This window comes from Cornus florida, unplaced genomic scaffold, assembly GCF_030987335.1.
Source record: "Cornus florida cultivar Cherokee Brave unplaced genomic scaffold, ASM3098733v1 CherokeeBrave_3.0.0_Hap2_Chr06, whole genome shotgun sequence".
Taxonomy (NCBI): Eukaryota; Viridiplantae; Streptophyta; class Magnoliopsida; order Cornales; family Cornaceae; genus Cornus; species Cornus florida.
The window spans coordinates 104073053-104088173 of record NW_026775576.1 but is presented as its reverse complement, the minus strand read 5'-3'; the positions used below and the strand labels follow the sequence as shown (position 1 = coordinate 104088173).

The window sequence follows — 15121 nt, the reverse complement described above, 5'->3', positions numbered from 1 at the left end:
AAGGCATAGCACACACCACATTTCAGTAAATCATAAGTACATATATTTTATGTAATATGGAGAGAGAGGGTGAGCACAATTCACCGCTAAAGAAGGCATATGTATCTCACCTAAAGAGACGAACATTTTCATTCATAGGCAAGTCTCACTTAAAAAGAGAATAAAAATATGATAAAAATGACCGCACATGTAAGAAGTATGGGATGCAATACATCACTTGCACTTGATCTAAGCTCTCTTTCCAATGTCATTTTCATGAAAATGCATGAAGGAGATGATGATTCTCACAAAGTCTTTTAAGTTACCCCACAGACAGCTTTATTATCAAGCATGCTCTCAAAGCCATTTGCTTACACGCACACATTCAATCTGAGACTTCTGGGGGTCCTCCTCCTCTACGCTTGTTCTAGTTCCATGAAAATGATACTGAAAATGATATATATATATCTCTCTCTCTGTCACACACACACACAGCTGTACTTGAAAGTTTGGTAAGGATGGGTCATTGTCTCTCTGCAATCTGCATCCATAAGCTGCTTTAGTAAACGAAAATCCACGTGCTACCTATAGATTGGTAGGTTCAGATATATCCCATCATAATTAGGAAAAAAAAGATATATCCCATCACTAATGCTAACTAGTGTTCATGATTGATGAGTAGTACACTTCTTATTCATTTAAAAATGCTTAATGTGACAACAAACATAGTACTAATATTAAGAGTGAGTAGTCGGATTATGACACGGCACATGACACTGTAAAACACAGCGTGTCTCGTGTTACTTTGATAATAGCCGATACAGAGTACCAAAGATGTTAGCAATTTACTCAAAAAAATATAAATAATTTTTTTGAGCCTGAAAGGCTTTAACAAACCCTAGCCCACAAGATAGCCCAAGACTGATAAGAATGATCCAGGCCTTAAAATGCCCAATTCTCTCAATCCTGTAAATTGAGAATCCTTAGTAATCACATCTTGTGACAGCCAAAATATCACTGGTGTGGCCAAGGATACATTTTTTTTTTTTTTTTTTTTTTTTTTTGCTGATCCTACCATCAAACGTAGAGGCATTTTAAAAGGAAATTCTTGGTCTCAGATTATTTTACTTACTTGACAGTCACCATTTCAAAAGAAAGAAAAAGACTTAAAACTGTTCAACTCAACTGTGGTAATTTATTCATGAGCTTACTGCTTTTCAGTCCTGGTAATGAACAAAATTAAAGACATGCATATCCGCTTGGCAGAGAACATGTATCATTAATTCTCATACTCAGATTGTGATTATTTTAAACAAAGCTCGTGAGAAGAACCATGAGGTCGACCTTACTTCAAAAGGTTTCATGGTGAACTGTGAACAATGAAATACCCATCAACTTCTCAAAGTAGAGGGTAAATTAAGAAAACACCCCTGCACTATACATGTGTTGCAAAAAATTCTCCTCGCAAAAAACGTGTCCCCAAACTAAGGAAAAGTTGCAAGGCCCCTACGAAGTTTGGCTTCAACATTATTTTACACACACACTCAACTCAACAAATACACCTACTATGCGCCAATGAAAACTTGATCCACCAATCTTCTATTTAGAAGAGTGAGGAGATACCAATTGGGCAAAGGCATCTGACTTCTGTTACAAAGTAAAATTTGACATGAAGTGACTTCTACGGTGAAATCAAATGAACAAGGTTCTAAATTGTGATTTAAACTTTTGACTTAATCATACTATTCTAAATCTATATTTCTTTTCCCATATCATTTTGGCAACTAAATAGTAGAGAGTAAAGCTGTCTACAAGGATATGCCTACATAGAGGTCTAGAGTCTAGACAAATATTCTCCATTAGTGGAGAACATGATAAAGCTTCCTGAATGTATAACAGATATGAGCAACTCTTAAGTTCAAACATCATTAGCCTGATTGTAATCAACCCAAAATAGACACAACAGACACACACACACGCGCATGAGAATTTTCACATCATGAAAATGACATCCTAAAGTGAGAGGACCAAAAGTTGGTTGAAGTTAGTTGCTGAGCTGAGCCATGATCTGTATGTGTGTGTGTGTGTTGCAAGAGGATTTATCACAACATGAAGAGACATCACAAAGCTGAGAGGACGAAAGAGTTGGTTGGAGTCAGTTAGTGCCCTTGAATTGGGTTAGTTATGGCGGAAATCTTAGGGCCATGTGTCTTTGTACCAAGTTGTTTGGTTGTGTTGGACTAGGACCCGTTCACAAAACATTTCAAGTCTGCCACGTGGCAACGATGATCAATGACTCGGTCCATACAGGTGGGCTGTACTATCTGTCCAAATGTCCCTATCTTGCCATCATGGTTAGAACTAACAATAACAGATAAAAATGGATAATAGCAACTGAAGTAATTATGGGTTGTTAATCTTTGATGAAGTGGGTTTGGGAGTGGAACCTACCAGAACTAATGACTCAGAACCCACAACCCTCTTGATTATTCTCCTTTTTCACTTTAGTAGCACAAATTAGTGTATCCCTGTTCATTTTTGTGTATATTTTACTAATCCAGATGAATTTAAATGACTGTTTAATCGAGACACTTCAAAAATGTTCAAATATACGGTTTTCTAGTATTATCAATAGTACCCTGAATATTCTGAAATTTAAAAGGAATCATTTGCATATTTATCTCTGTAGGTCCTGTGAATCCATAGTCAAATCGCATTAATGAAAATTTGGTATCAGCAAATAATCAACAAAGCCATAAACAAAGGCACATTGTTTACATAAAATATCCGGAAGAGATTTTTAACATGTTTATAATGTACTTCCTGAATCTCTAGCTACAATTACACATGTCCTTGTATCCATATAAACCAAATTTACACTTCTTCAATCTTACGAACATCTGATCAGACGCTTAACCACTGGATAAAAAACACTCACTAGAAAGCTTGGTTATGGAACCCAAGATCTCAAACACAAACATATATGAACATTGCATAATAAAATCAAAGCTATGTGGATTGTGGAAATAAGAGATCCTGTTCTATCCTATTTAGATGAAAAGAAAATGCTATATATTGTTTAAGACTAGACTGCTGAAATCAAATAGGAAGTCACAATATTGAATCAAAATAGGAAATTAACAGAGAAAATTGTTGTTAGTTAGATTGATCAGGATGAGAACATTTGGAATAATTAGTGAAGTAACACCGATCCAGCTTATGCTGGTTGGATTGATCCACATTTGGAATTGATTAGTGAAACTTGCTGGAAAACAAAAGGTGAACTGATCCAGGTCCAAGACGAATCAATCCAACCTTCCCGAGTTTGATGAATGGTAGATGGATCCAATCGACATAGGTTGGATCAAAGTGCTTATCCATCTTCAATCAATGACAGATGATTTTCTTTGTTTCCCATTTCATTCAATGCTTCAGCTCCCTAATTGGTTCCAAACCGTCTTGAAAGTTATGTAATGTTTTGTTTCTGTCCATACAGAGTAGAATAACAAAGAGAGATAAGAATGAGAATATAGAACAGTTCTGCCATAGTCACATTTTCGGGTGTTGAGAGTCAAGGTATGATGTCCAGAATACCATCATCAATCACACTTATGTTTGCTCAAGTGTTCGGGTGTGTGATCAGATGTTCAGAGGGTAGGCGGTGGATTCAGTAGATATAAGAACATGTGAAAGAAAGGGATGGTGATTTCCTAGAGTCGAATTTGGTAATCAACAAGTAATTAACGTAGTGTATTATGAACTTGTAATTATTATAATTCTTTTCATAGTGTATTTATGTGTATCGGAATAGTTCCCTTTGGTGTTTCCACATAAAAATCATGCACTCCAGTTATGATATAATTGATCGTTATGCTGATACACCGTAAACCAGGACCCCCTCATTGCTCCATTGCCAAATTGTACAGGCCAAAATTTTCAATTAGTATTACAGCTAACATAGAGCTCACTGCTACCTCTCTTTTTTTCCCAAAAGGTCTATCCAAACCCCCAACTTTCATGTAGAAGGCAAATCTTAATTACTGATTACAACAAGGGCTTGTCTGGGCTGAGCCCATGCTCCAACAGAAGCTCACTCAGCTTAATGGGCCTGAGCCCAGCTTAAGTCCCATCAACGTGACAGGAGTCTGTGGCCTGTAGAATGGTAACTTCTGTGACTTGGGCTTCAATGAACTTTATAGGGTTCTAGATATTTTGAAAAGGTAACATGTCCTCAACAAGACCTAGAAAATCAGGGCCAAGCAAAGCCTAAATTTCACCAAATTTGAAACAACCAAACACAAATCTAGGCCACACATCACTATAGAAAATCCAAGCCCAATATTAGCATAACTAAGATTTTATTGTTCCTTTTTTATTTCTTAACCTTTCTCATTTCCCTTTTTTCAATATTTTTATTTATTTTTGGGTCAATTTGAAACCAAACCCAGTCTCTTTGTATGCCTTCACCACAATACTACAGGGATTCATTTCCTCTATAATAATAGTAGTACCTTAATTTACTTTCGTGTTGTATCTTACCTATAGGCGGAAGCAACCTATTGAAGGAGTTAGATTCTCTTGCTAAAAAAGATATGAACCCACCTAATAGAAACTTTAGCAACAAGACTCAGCTGAGATGGGCTAGACCTGTGATAATTTAATCAGATTTAAACCACCAATATTATTGCTTTCAATTGTTTATAAGTCAAAGCCAGATCCCAAATTGCCCTAGTTAGGTTGCACATCCAAATTATAACTCAAGAAAAATTATAACATTTCACAGTGACTACTTTCTAATTCCTGTGTATTGGATGGACTCATTCCTCCAAGTGACTACGTGAAATAAATGCAATTAATTTCAATCCTACAATCTATTTGATAAATTTAAGCTTCAATATAAACTGTGCCCCCAGTGGAGAAATCAATTGCAATATAAACACAATTTTGGTAATCAAGACACAATTAGATTACAAAGAAGACAGCAAAAGAAATAAAACTTGTATTTTATAAGGAACAAAACTAAAAATTACAATTCACATATTCAAGTTTCTTTCAGTAATTTGCATGCCAACAAAGAGAAACTATGCTAATACATAAGTAAATTACACAATACCTATTAAAATACTTGTATTATTTAGGTTAATATTTCAGATAACAAATGTTTTTCCACTATTTCTCACCTTGCCAACATAATGATCTACAAGCCAATTCCCCATTCTAACAATATACTCACTCTTCTTGTGCCTAACCAACAGTGAGGTCAAGTAAAGAAAGAAACTTTGATCTTGTTCTTATAACCCCACCTCCTCAAGTCATAACTAAGGTTGGGAAAAAAATTCCTAAATGTCAAAATTACAATATTACCTCTTGGAGTTCTTACTCTGATGAGACAGCGGCAGATGACTTCAACTTCTTTGGTGGTGGATTCCCTCCAGATGTCACCACATACAGATAGAAGCACAGCATACCAGCACTGCGATAAATGAATGGTACAAATTTATGAGACACCTCAAGCTGAAAACTGAAGAATCCTCATCAACAACTAGAAATTCCAGTACCTAATGACGGCAAAAATGCCTGTTGGAAATAATTTCTTTGTCTGCATCCACAATACCATTTTACAGTTATATAAATGAATAAGCTAGCCAATCAGTGAGGACAACATTATGGTGTTGTGATGTAATACCAATGAGTATATCAGAAAGTTCTTCCAGATAAGGACGGCAGAGAGTACTGCAAATCAGAAATAGAACATCCATGAAAAATCAATAAATAAGAAAATGTGTTTTATGACAACAAACAAAAACAAAGTAAATTTGTAGCCTTTCGTATTGATTTTCCTTTAAAGCACTTGGGTATCAGGCATATATATAACAACCACAAATTTTTTTTTTTCCCAATTACATTTTCTCTACTTTAAGGGCCAATGTGGTACACTGGTAAAATGCTCAAGCTGTCAAGTGTGAGAGTGCAGATTTGAATCCTTAATGACAAAGATTAGGTTTGTATCCAGTCTACCCTTCCTATCACCCTCGATTGATGGGGACTACACTACAATATTACCCTTTTAATTACACTTTCTATATTTTACTAAAAGGAGCATCACAATTTCAACAAACTGGAAGTTCATTTAGTACCCTTATCGTGTATATCCATCTAAAATGGCCTATGACTTGGTGAATTTGTCCAACATTGCAAGCTGGAAATATTTTGTGGAGCCTATGGAAAGAATGAAATGGTAAAAGCTAAGAGAACAACAATAACACAACAGAAAGGTTGGGAGTAAAATTAAGACGAAAAATTAGATGTTGCTTGCATTAATTTAGTGTAAAGTTCATCAGACTGCACCAAAATTTTATAATCATGATCAGCTGCTTGTTATGTAATGTTTACAATTGAAAGGATAATGTTGCATTAACAATTACTCCGGCAATCTCACTACACTTAAAGCAGCTCCTAAAATTAATATGAAAAACTCAGAGCACAAGAGTCACGCATTTTAAAGATATTACTAAATTTGATAATTGTAGTTGTAAACTCTCAGGTGATCGTAGTGATAGTGAAGCAGATGGGGGCAGTGATATAGTGATCAGTCATCAATGGTTCGTGATACAGGTAGCTTGTGGCAGTGGTAGAAACAAAAATTTGATGACTGGTTATTGTGATAATGAGAACTCCCAAATAGTGACAATGGATGGAAAGGTAAAAGTGAGTGCCAGTGGAGCAGGTTATGGGATTTAGAAGAAATGGATGTGGGGGCAATAAGTAAGTATAAAGGAAGGAGTCGAGATGCAATACTTCTGAAAATCTAAATCTCTCAAGAATACACTTAAAATTTTTAACACAATTCACTAAAAAGATGGACATTGCCAATTTTAGAAGAAAACATTTATAAACAATTCCTTTGCCGCCTAGGAACCTCCAAGGCTTCAAGTTGCCTAGAATTTTGTCGTTCTTACTAAGCAGCTCTTGATCAAATTACAGAACCACCTTTGGTATTGAGTTGGGAAAGAATTAACGATAAAAAGTCAAATAAGAATCGAACATTATAGCATATAGACTAGGAATTCAGCATCGTGACACCTAAAGATTGGATGAAATACGTACCTGCTTGTCCTAGAATGAACTGAAAGCTGGATTTTCCTTGTCTCCAGAACTTTAAGCTAAGAGTGCTGAGGGTCAGCAAAGCACCTCCGAAAAGTACACTGGTGCTTAAAGTGGCAGGATTTCTTGAAAAAATAAAATCAACAAGCCCCCCACAAAACACAAGTCCCCCTGGAGCAAGACGCAATCAGTGAGTGACAATATATGATTGCACAAGAAATTTTTTATTTGGTGGGTTCGGTAGGGTGTAAGGTTCAATTAAACAGTGTATCAATATTAAGGTTCGACTCCTCTTGGGTGCAAACAATTCCTTGGATGTTGTTGGGGGGGGGTGGGGTTGTTGAGTATCATCAACTGGGAAAAAAAAATTTGAAATGCCATGTAGTATGGCTTACTGAGAACAATTATAGAATACGAAGTTAATGGTAAACATAAACTATAGATTCACATCAACCAGAAAATCACAAAGCATTTACAGTTCACCATCCTGCATTTGGTGGTTTAAAACGCCAAATTCATAATCCATATCTCAAAGATAGCTTTTTGTACGTGCTATGCATCACATATAACATTGAACATGTACTATATAAAGTTGCTTCTGATTGCAAGCGGTATTGAGAAATAATTGTCATCCTATATTTGTTGATCGAAAATTTAGTAGTTAAAAAAATTGAGGATTATTATACTCCTATTTTAAGTGACCAGTGCAACATAATCAAGACGCTTCGAGTTCAACTCCTCTCGGATTAAGAAATACACATATGCCTTAACGGAACAATCCACCACTCCCAAGGGAGTGGGAACACCTCCATTTTTTTGTTTCCTTTTTCAAAAAATAATAATAATAAAAGGAATACGAGGTGAGTTAAACCCACTCCCTGCGACCAAAAAAAAAAAAGGTAGTACGAAACAAAAAACTAGGAAGAAGCTAAAGACAGCAAGGATACCCCATTAACTGAAGCTTATGCCCTTTAAATCAATGGCTAGCATTCTTTTACCCCTATAACTCAACAAGTCGCTGTAGAAGTCAATAATAATATTAGATGGAGCTGAATACCTACCAAAGGGAATTCCAAAACAGAAATCATGGATCTTTGCTGCCCTTTTCTGTTGAGTGATAAGATGTTCATGTACAGCAGCATGTTCTTTTGTAGTTGGATATGACTTTGTTGACCTTCCATTATGTGAGTTTGATGCTTCTGCTGAATAACTTATAGTGGTCTTAGCTTCTGACCTGGATTTTTCTGTGCCATATCCATCATGGCTCATAACAACCAATACCTATAAAATGATGACTTCTACCATTTTAGTATCACTTCCAAGTGGCTATAGATCAGAACAAATCTAAAGCACTACAAGAAAAAAAATTCCACCAAAGTTAGAAAATGAAAATAGTGATTGCATACAAGAGAAGTTTATGTACCTCCAATCATGATACACAAAATTGAAAATGTAAGAGACCAAGTGAGTACAGAAAAAATGGCAAAACTGGATTGTAATTAATATATTTTACATCTCCATTCCAGCAGCTACTAAAATTCCTTCAATTAAAAAGATAAAGAAAAAGAATATAAACATGCCACTGACCAGATTAATTATATTTTTTGGTCCAACGATTTCTCAAATTCAAATAAGCTCCATAACGGTAATCAATAATTAGACCCAGTGCAAATTCCAACTAGTCTTAATAATTTCAAATTTGTCTACAAAAATGACCCTTGCAAATTTACTAGGGGTGTTCAAAAAAACGGGTAAACCGAAACCGGACCGGACCGTACTAAATTGGGCGGTTTGGACTAATTGTATAGCAGTTTGGTCCGGTCCTAGGCTCAAAATTATGGAATCGTAATTTTTTGGTCCGGTCCTGGTTTAGACTCGTACTGGACTGGACCAGCCCAAACCGAAGCGTTACCATGTTATATAATATATATTTATATATATGTATATCATATCCTAAACCCTAAATCAATTACAGTTCTCACGTACTCCTTTTCTTTCTTTTGTTCTTTAAATTCCTTATAAATTTTTTTAAAAAAAAGTCAAATTTCCCTTTTCAATTATATTTCAATTTTCTTTCCTTTCCTTTCAAATATATCTAAATTTTCTTTCCCTTTTTTTTTTTTTGTGTGTGTGTGTAATATATCAATGTTAGTTAATATTTTTATTTTTTTATTTTTTAACTTTGCCCCCTCAAAATTAAAATAAAATAAAATAAAAATTAACTGAGACTGGCAAATTGAACCGAACCAAACCGGTTTTCCGTGGTTAGGTTTGGTTTGGTTCCATGAATATTATGGTTCGGTCTAATTTCAAAAATAGTGAAACCGTTATAAATAATTTGGTCCCAAAATACTCATAATCCGGTCCAAACCGGACCGTGTGCACCCTAAAATTTACCCATTAATATCTCCACGTATTATTAACACTTCCTCATCAATGTAAGTTTCTTATTGACATTGCTTGGGTCCACATTTCGCAAAACATCATCAAGCAAAATCAAACAATCGGACTAACGTCTAGAACGGAGTTCAAAAAACGTATCAGAGCTTTCTATGCATATGCGTATAGAAACATATATAGACATGAAAATAATTCATCATCAATAACAGGAATTTCTGAAATGATGGAATTCTCTAAAACCCGAAAAACAGATCATTGACACCAACCAAACGGTATCTGTGGAAATTAGGGTTTCTGAGGGTAAGTGGGAAAGAAAGGAGGTACCTTTTGACGAAGACTGGGACATGGGGTTGATTTGGTGTGTCTTTGTAGTCTGTGCTTGATTGGATGGTAACACGAGAGCTGAGAGATTGCTGATGACATGATCAGTGATGATGATTTAAAATGAAAACACGACGGAAGAAAAAATAGACCTGTGATTTTAATTTGAAAATGAAACCTGAAAAATAGACTTTTGTTGTCGAAAAAACAAAAAGGAGAAATTATTTTTTTAACCTGGGATGGCCAGGGCTACAAATGAAGTGATCACTTTGGTTTCGCTTCGTTCATTTAAGTAAAAGACCCGAGTTAGAACACATTTTTTAAACTCGTATTATAATGAGCCGAGTCCAAACTAAACTTGTTTCATAATGAGCCGAGTCCGAACTCCGCTCATAAACAAACTCGTTTAGTAAAAAGTTTTTTTTCTTTTTTTTTAAAGTTTCTATACAATTTTTTTTAGCCCATATAACATAAATTAGTAAAAGGTTTATTTATTTATTTATTTTTTAAAAAAAATCTATACAATTTTTTTTAGCCCACATAATATATATTGAGTCCAAACTGTGTTCATAAACTCATCGGTGACAGTATTCACAAATCTCTGTCTTGGGTTTCTTTTCTCAAATCTCTTTCTTGGGTTTCTTTTCTCTTACGAGGTCTCAATCTCATTTTAGTATTGATGGGATCAGAGGAAGATGCGTAGAATGGCGGTTAATGAAAGAAATGCAGTGATGAATTCATGGATTCCATATTTGATTCGTTGAAAACAGTTGCTACAGATCTAAAGTTTTTCTTTATTATTATTTTTTTCGAGCCAGGTTTGACTAGGCTCACAGGAAGCCCGAGCACACTCCTAACTGAGCCTGAACATGGTAAAGTTCGGCTCTGCTCATCTCATTTGTAGCCCTAAGGATGGCAAAAGGGTGGTATGGGACTTGTAACGTCATTTAACATAGTTACTCCCATTCTTATCTTAGAATTGTTTATAAACGGGGGCAGGGTAGGGTGGGGTGGGACTGGGACCGGGACAAGTTTTGTAATTCTATTAATAATTCTCTTTCTCTTATTCGAAAAAAAAAAAAAAAAAAAAAAAAAAAAAAAAAAAAAAAAAAGAAGCAAAATTTAATTTCTCAATTCGAACTTTAGACTTAATAAATAATATATAGAAGTACTTAAATAGGAATAATACAAAATGATATTTAGTGATTGGAATATAACAAATTATGATTTGTTTAATATATACGTCATATTATTGAATATAAAGCGGGTAGGGTGGGTAATCTTTCCCATCCCCGTCCCATAACCATGCATAACCTTCTTCGACCCTACCTCAAACCCATTTAATCACCCCAAACGAAGGCGGGGCACAACCTTCTTCCGTATCATTTCATTTTGTTGAAAATATATGTTTCGTATGACATTTAAGATATAACAAACCTTATAATAATATAACACGAGATAATTAATAATATGTTAAAAATGTAATACCCCTAATTTATAAGGTTTTTTATTTATTTATTTTAATTTCATTTTATTAGATTATGTGCCTATGTGATTATTTAATTTAAATGAGTATTGTGTGTGTTGATTGTGCATGTAATTAATTGTAAATTGTTTTACCTTTTAATTGTTTAGATTAAATGTTTATTTATTTTATTTTATTGATATTAATAGATGGATTGGGCTAGCAGTATTGGACTAATTAAACGGGTCGTGAACCACTATGTAAGAGGCCTAGTTGGGTATAGAATATTAGGCCCATGTGATGTGTTTTATGTGTGTGTGTGTGTGTTATTATTATTATTATTATTACTTTTATTTTCCTTAATCTAACGAGAGTAGGATTAGGGGCATATTACATATTGTTACAGGGCTAAATTACACCACGAATTTTTGCCTCTGCAATGGCACTTGGGGCCACCAAGTCTCAGCCAACACAACAACACAATACACACAGTATAGAAATGTAAAGAAGGCGCACACAGTTTACAGGGACAAGCCCCAACCTTTGCTCATATTAACCATATTACAAAAGAACATGAGTTCGTACAAAGAACAACCAAGGCTCACACCCTCCTTTCTGTTCCCTCTACAAAGCCCACCTTAGCATTATATAGGCCACTCTCAAAACCGCCCATAACTGCCTACTAAGATGATGGATGACACCCCCATCCACCTAGGGTCGTACTGGCACCCTCTAAATGTGCCAGCACTATAATGTAGTTGACAAGCCCAACTGCTAGACTTGTTGGCATGTTCTGTTCATGCCACATAACCACAAGAAGTTACATTCTGCATAGTGGAGGAAACCACCCTTAACCGCCTGTGTGTTGGTCCTCTCAGAATTGCGCCACATGTTTGGGAGGTTACTCAGCACTCCCCCACTTCCCATGATGAGTGGGAAGTGCTAGTAACTTCCCCCAACCGACCGAGCCCACTAAGCCACCACCTCTTGTAACCGCAAGCCATGACTTTGTGTTGTCCATGCTCTAGCCACATCTGAGTCAACCTTGTGAACCTAGCCCAAGCCAAGTCCACCAATCTGCACCCACATATATATGTCTCTGAGTGCACGGCGTGCCAAGCCATGCACGCCCGTGCGCACGCTCGGGTGCACACCAAAGTGCATGCCGGCGCACACACTAGTGCCCTTCTTCGCGCGCCATGTTTGAACCCCCATGCGCCCGTGGCTGTACACCCGCCTGGACGCCCATGCGCACGCCGAGCTAGACGCTCGCGCACACTAGGTTGGACGCTTGCCCGCGCGCCCACCTGCACTCCCGCACGCACGCCGCTGCACACCAGCGCGCGTGTCGGTGCCCACTTGTTTGCCCTTCAATAACTTGGATGCTCCCCACTTGTGCAACCATCTTGGAGTGGTGCAACACGTGCCCATGCACGTTGGCTAAGCCCTCTAAGCAAGCTATGCCATAGCCCAACCAATGTGCTCAACAGACCCCCCCTAATATAGTCTTAAGGAAATCCAGCACTCTGACAGGAGTAAACATCACCCATGCTTGAGGAGTCATAATGGCCTTTCAGGCCTTTCCCGACATCCAAATTGAGTGCCGTCTGCGCCAATCAGCTTCTATGGACCCAAGGTACCTCCCATAAAGATCCCGAGTCAAAACTCCAAGTTTCACTTTTCACCATATTTACAAAAGTGCCACTGGGCACCCCCAGTGCACGCCGAGCATCCTTTTAAGCATCTTGTGTGCACGCTGAGCATCTTGTGCACGTTGACAACCCCCTGAGCAATCCTCATGGCTGTCTGACCAAAGCCAAAGTATTCCCAAGACATGGCATGGCCTTGAAATGCCCATATCTTCCCTTGGACAACCGTCAAGGGGCTAACATATATGTAGTATATATATATCTCTGTGTGTGTGTGTGTGTGTGTGTGTGTGTGTGTGTGTGATCTGTAGAAGGGTTAGCAAACCCGTATAAAGGGAGAGCTAGAGATAGACGATAAAGAGAAAAGGGAAAATAACAGAAGAAAGAAAAAAAGAGAGAATAGTGGGTGAAACCGATCCAAAGGAGAAGGCAGAGGGTTGTTTGTGGGATAGAACTAGGACCAGCAGAGGCGACGACGGCATCCCGAAGGCTACCGGAGTTGAGAAAACCAACGAAGAAGAAAATAGTAGAGTTTTCGATCTGAAACCCTTGAGGCAAATTCTTGTTATGCTATTCTCCTTTGATTTCGTATTTTATACATCCTTAGGACGATTTAAGGGTTTTAATAACAAATTAAATTAGAATGTTGCATGCTAAAATCGGATCAAATTGAGAGATATATATATTTATATATACGTGCGTGTATATGAATTGTTGAATCTTGAATTTAAATGCATTAAGGTATGTTTTGATGGCGTAAATCATTTACCCGTGTTTTGTATGGATGTTTGGGACGTTCTGGAACTTAGTTTTGAAACTTAGGACCCTTAACTATGGAGATCGGAGGGAATTACAGTGGCCGGATTCGGAGAAGAAGGAACACAGCAGGACATAGCCGGCTCCGTTGTGAAAGAGCCGGCTCAGTTGAGAAAGAGTCGGCTCCTTCTAAAAGCTGACTCGGTTGAATTGCTTTTTTTATTTTGTTTTTGTGGGTCCTAAGGCTACTGTTGTTCGTTTTAGTTGATTTAAATAACTGTTACAGACCGGATATAATTCCAGCATGCATAATATACAATAATATGCTAAGGTATGAGGTATAATGGACTTTACTTGATTTATAAGTTATTCATATGATGTTAAGAATTACATATATTATTATAACAACTACAATAGATGATAACGTGATTAAAATCATATTTATGGATGCTTGCTATGATCTTATATATGATCTATACCTGTTGATTGCTGGGACCATTGTCAGGATATGGTTTCCTGTACGCCATTGTCAGGATATGGTTATATGTTTTATATTGTAAATGAGTTGACTAATAAGTTTGGACTCATTAATTGTCATACAATTATCAGGAAGTGCCATTGTCATGATATGGCTATGTTACTATTTATATTGTTATTATTGTGCCATTGTCAGGATATGACTATATCTATATAATTATTGTGCACCATGATACGAGCTTAAGATTTCGGGATCAATGGTTATGATTGAGGCGTATACTGCCAGTTGAGATGGGTAGGTGGATATAAGATATGTGTGTGCCCTGATAGAAGAGGGAGTCATGACCACCTCATGTGCAATTTGCATGGGATACCTACTATCAGGTTGAGTCTACCATGTAGTCCAGTTAGAGTCTTCAGTGTGTATTTATGTATATGTATCGACTACATAAATATTGCATGAGTTGAACTAGGATGTGTCGTTTATCGGGCATTTGTTTGGGATATTGTAATGCCCCTAGTTTTCAAAAGGATATCATTGAAATTTAATTTTTATTTTCTTGTGTATTTTAATGGTTTATGTGGCTATGTGGTTATATGGCTTGATGGTATGTGTTTAATTGTATTAATTGTTTAATTGATTATTTGGCTAGTTGTAAATGTTTAATTGTTTTATATTAATTGTTTAATTGCTATTTTGTATAATTGTTCAAATTACTTTGCTTGTTTAATTAAAAGTAAATGTTTATATTATTTTAATTTTTTTTAAACGGAATCGGACTTGGATAGGATCAACGGACTAGTTGGATAGTGTAAATGAGTACAGTTTTTACCCATGGATGGAGATACATGTATCTATGGGGATATATGTATTTTTGTGTTAGTTTAATTATTAGGAATTATTAATAATTAAATTAGGATTAATTATTATTTAATGAATAATGTAATTCTAGGGTTTTTATACTTTTCA

At 36.3% G+C, this 15121-nt stretch overlaps 1 protein-coding gene across 2 annotated transcripts; it reads right to left on the bottom strand.

Moving 5' to 3' along the window:
- Positions 1–3116: 3116 nt before the first annotated feature.
- On the bottom strand, positions 3117–10069 carry LOC132313570 (protein FATTY ACID EXPORT 1, chloroplastic-like). Of its 2 annotated transcripts, none has more exons than XM_059812395.1 (7): positions 9808–10069; positions 8145–8364; positions 7087–7254; positions 5666–5712; positions 5538–5578; positions 5360–5452; positions 3117–3463 (listed from the first exon to the last, which is right to left on the bottom strand). In XM_059812395.1, the coding sequence occupies exons 1-7, from the start codon at positions 9904–9906 to the stop codon at positions 3403–3405; spliced, it is 729 nt and encodes a 242-aa protein (XP_059668378.1). In that variant the 5' UTR covers positions 9907–10069; the 3' UTR covers positions 3117–3402. The 2 variants fall into 2 exon arrangements, with proteins under 2 accessions (XP_059668378.1, XP_059668379.1); XM_059812396.1 differs by having other exon boundaries at positions 5344–5452; positions 9808–10068.
- Positions 10070–15121: the final 5052 nt, after the last annotated feature.

Bases quoted from the DNA above. Each gene is read 5' to 3' on its own strand.
- LOC132313570 (XM_059812395.1), bottom strand. From the start codon at position 9,906: ATGTCATCAGCAATCTCTCAGCTCTCGTGTTACCATCCAATCAAGCAC. The intron at 5,579-5,665 runs GTATTACATCAC...TTGTGGATGCAG, and splicing joins ACTTTCTGATATACTCATTG to ACAAAGAAATTATTTCCAAC. The intron at 5,453-5,537 runs GTACTGGAATTT...CATTTATCGCAG, and splicing joins GGCATTTTTGCCGTCATTAG to TGCTGGTATGCTGTGCTTCT.